Source organism: Octopus bimaculoides, unplaced genomic scaffold (assembly GCF_001194135.2).
Source record: "Octopus bimaculoides isolate UCB-OBI-ISO-001 unplaced genomic scaffold, ASM119413v2 Scaffold_55173, whole genome shotgun sequence".
NCBI classification, from domain to species: Eukaryota; Metazoa; Mollusca; class Cephalopoda; order Octopoda; family Octopodidae; genus Octopus; species Octopus bimaculoides.
The window spans coordinates 1-2820 of NW_026383625.1; the positions used below are offsets into that span (position 1 = coordinate 1).

Sequence of the window (2820 nt, forward strand, 5' to 3'; positions counted from 1 at the left end):
CCTTGTGTGAATAATCCGGAAATTTATGTTGGAATGAGAGTTGATATAGCATATCAACATAGATAGCAGAGGTATATATATTCCATATTGCAATAGATTTTTGCTTGTTTACTTGAAGAATGTCCAAGTCAAGTGAAAAGTTAGTGGTAATTAGGTCAAGTCAAGAAGATAGAATGTGGAAGGGGATAGAGAAGATATAGAGGCGGAGGATGGTAGCGATATATTTATGGTCAGTTGGTCTTAACAGGGTAGAGGGGAAGAGCATATAGAGTGAAGGAAGAATAGGGGGATGAGGTTAAAAGGTCTAGTGAGTAGGAAGGAATGTGTGTGTGTAGTATATAGGTGGTGGGGGTATGAGTGATAAATCAAGGACAGAGATAAAGGAGAGGGATATGTGGGAAAGGTAGTTAGTAGTATCATATTTTAGGATGCTGCCAAGCCTATTTATAGACGGTGGAAAGGGATTGAAAGAGGTGACGTAGTCTGTTTGTGTAGGTAGTGTTCTTGTGAAATTGAGAATATGAGAAATAGATTTGGTGGTACATGTGTGGTGAAATGATCGAAAGGAAATAATCCTATTCAAAAAGATGGTGAAAGATGGATGTTTTTGCCAGGTTGAATAGGTTGCCTGTGGGGGGTTGTGTTATTATGTTGCGTGATCATTTGTGCAATTTTGCTTGTGATAGAACCTGAATGTGTGGAAAGCGCAGTGGTTGCAGTTGCTAAACGCTTCATTATATCGATTAAGTAGAGTGGGAGAATTGTATTTTAAAATATGGAACGCCTCTGTTAGGCAAAGCTTGCAATTGGAGCGCTGGCCCTGGTATGGAGTTCCAGAGTCTAAGATGGACCATTTTAAGGTGTATTGGGTATTTTTGTTTTTGAGGTGATGAATATGATTGGCTAACGTTGTAGATTTACTGTGTTTGTCGTATCAAAAAGAGTGCATGTGGGCTGTGTAGCGATGTCTAAAGTTTATAGTTGCACCAATGTACGTGGCAGTAGAGTTATGTAATAGATTTTTGACGGTGCATTTATATATTACATTGTATCCTACGCAATGTGTTTGAAACGGACAGATATATTTATAAAAAAGAAGTTTGAAAATGCCAATATATAAAAAATGAATTTTAATTTATAATTTTCTCAGAGATAACATGTTTCGGTTCTTGAAAAAATGAACCTTATCAAAAATACATATTTTAAAAAAAATGTAATTAAAAGAAAAGTTAATAATTGTTCCTTACTGGTGTCAACATAGTCCACGTGGGAGCGTTTTCTGTATGGGTACATAATGGCTGTCTAGTGCATTGACTTGAATCGTTGGTTACGGTCACTACTACTACTACTACTACAACCAATGATTCAAGTCAATGCACTGTCCAATAAAAAAGAGGAAGAGTCCATAAGTCATGTTGCCATGGTTTGAGAATATGTCCGGCCAATGCTTCCGGATCACTGCTTATAACCACATCGGCTGCAATGACAACTTGTCTATAAAACTTCGCTATAGACAACATTGCGTGTTCTACCCTGAGGAGCATACACAAAAAGAGCATTTCTACTACCCACCTGGGAGCAGGCCACATGTGAAAAGCATGGCTCCCCCAAATGGATGCCTGCCACCGATAGTGTTTGACCTTGGGATTTGTTGATGGACATGGCAAAGCATGGTCTCACCAGTAACTGCAATCTGTGGAAGTGAAATGGTATGTCTGACCCCGAGGGATAATGGTGCATCCTTGAAATGAAAACATTTTCACCCCTCCCGTACTCTGTAACAATGGTGGCCTCAATCAAGTGGGGCATCAGGGACTTAACTACTAAGCGGGTCTCGTTGCACTGTTTAGGCAGAAGCAAGTTTCTGATTAGCATAATTAGGCATCCAAGCCTTAGCCTAAGAATGTGAGGTGGAAGCCCTGCTGGCTCCAATGAGTTAAGAAATTCGATAGGGTAATTGACAATGTCTTGGGGGGGTCACAGGTCCGGTCAATCGATTTGTAGATGCGCTCCTCACCCGGAATTTGGCTTATGAGCTGGTCATTGATAGCACTGACAGCTACATTTTTGGGAGCCAGGATGGTTCTTTCACTGAGCCAATTGATGTCTGCATAGTTACTTTTCAGATTGGAGAATACTGTTTCCAAAAGATTAGAAGGGCTGTCCACTGTGTTGCACAGTTCAGAGATGGATATGTCGCCCTTATCATTCTTAGGAACCTTCCCTTTTCCAAGGGCTAAAATGTCTTCAGCAAATGCTGCAGACATGCTCTTACCAAACAAGTGCGCACGCATGTTTGTGCTTAGGCTTAACGTCTTAACCTGGAGCCACAACGTGGATGACTGAAGGCATGTGCGCACTTCATCAGCCCGGGTCCCTTTATGGATGACAGGAAGGGTTTGTCGGAAATCTCCTGAAAGTAATAGAGTTACACCACCCATAGAAGCTGTAGAATCCCTGATATCTTTCAGTGACCGGTCAAGTGCCTCAAGGGCACCCTTATTGGCCATTGTGCATTCGTCCCATACAATGAGACGGCACTGTCTAAGAACTTCAGCTTCCTCTGAATTTTTGCTAATGTTGCAAGTAGAAACCTCGGCCCTAACCAAATCCAAAGGCAGCTTGAATGCCAAGTGCGCCGTCCTACCTCCTGGCAATAACGTAGCAGCAATTACCGAGAAGGCAACGGCTAGCGCAATTTGTTTCTCGCGATGAATCTTAGCAAGTATTAATCATGTTACAAAGGATTTGCCGGTACCTCCAGGAGCACCGTGGAAAAAAATGCTGCCCACCTGTTTTTCAACGGCACTGACTACAGTT

The 2820-nt window shown here is 41.8% G+C and overlaps 1 protein-coding gene across 1 annotated transcript; it reads right to left on the reverse strand.

The window, feature by feature from the left end:
- Window positions 1-1892: 1892 nt before the first annotated feature.
- LOC106867162 (uncharacterized) lies at window positions 1893-2510 on the reverse strand. Its single transcript, XM_014924411.1, has one exon. The coding sequence runs from the start codon at window positions 2508-2510 to the stop codon at window positions 1893-1895; it is 618 nt and encodes a 205-aa protein (XP_014779897.1).
- Between the last annotated feature and the right edge of the window lie 310 nt (window positions 2511-2820).

Coding starts and splice junctions, on each gene's coding strand:
- LOC106867162 (XM_014924411.1), bottom strand. CDS start 2,510: ATGGCCAATAAGGGTGCCCTTGAGGCACTTGACCGGTCACTGAAAGAT.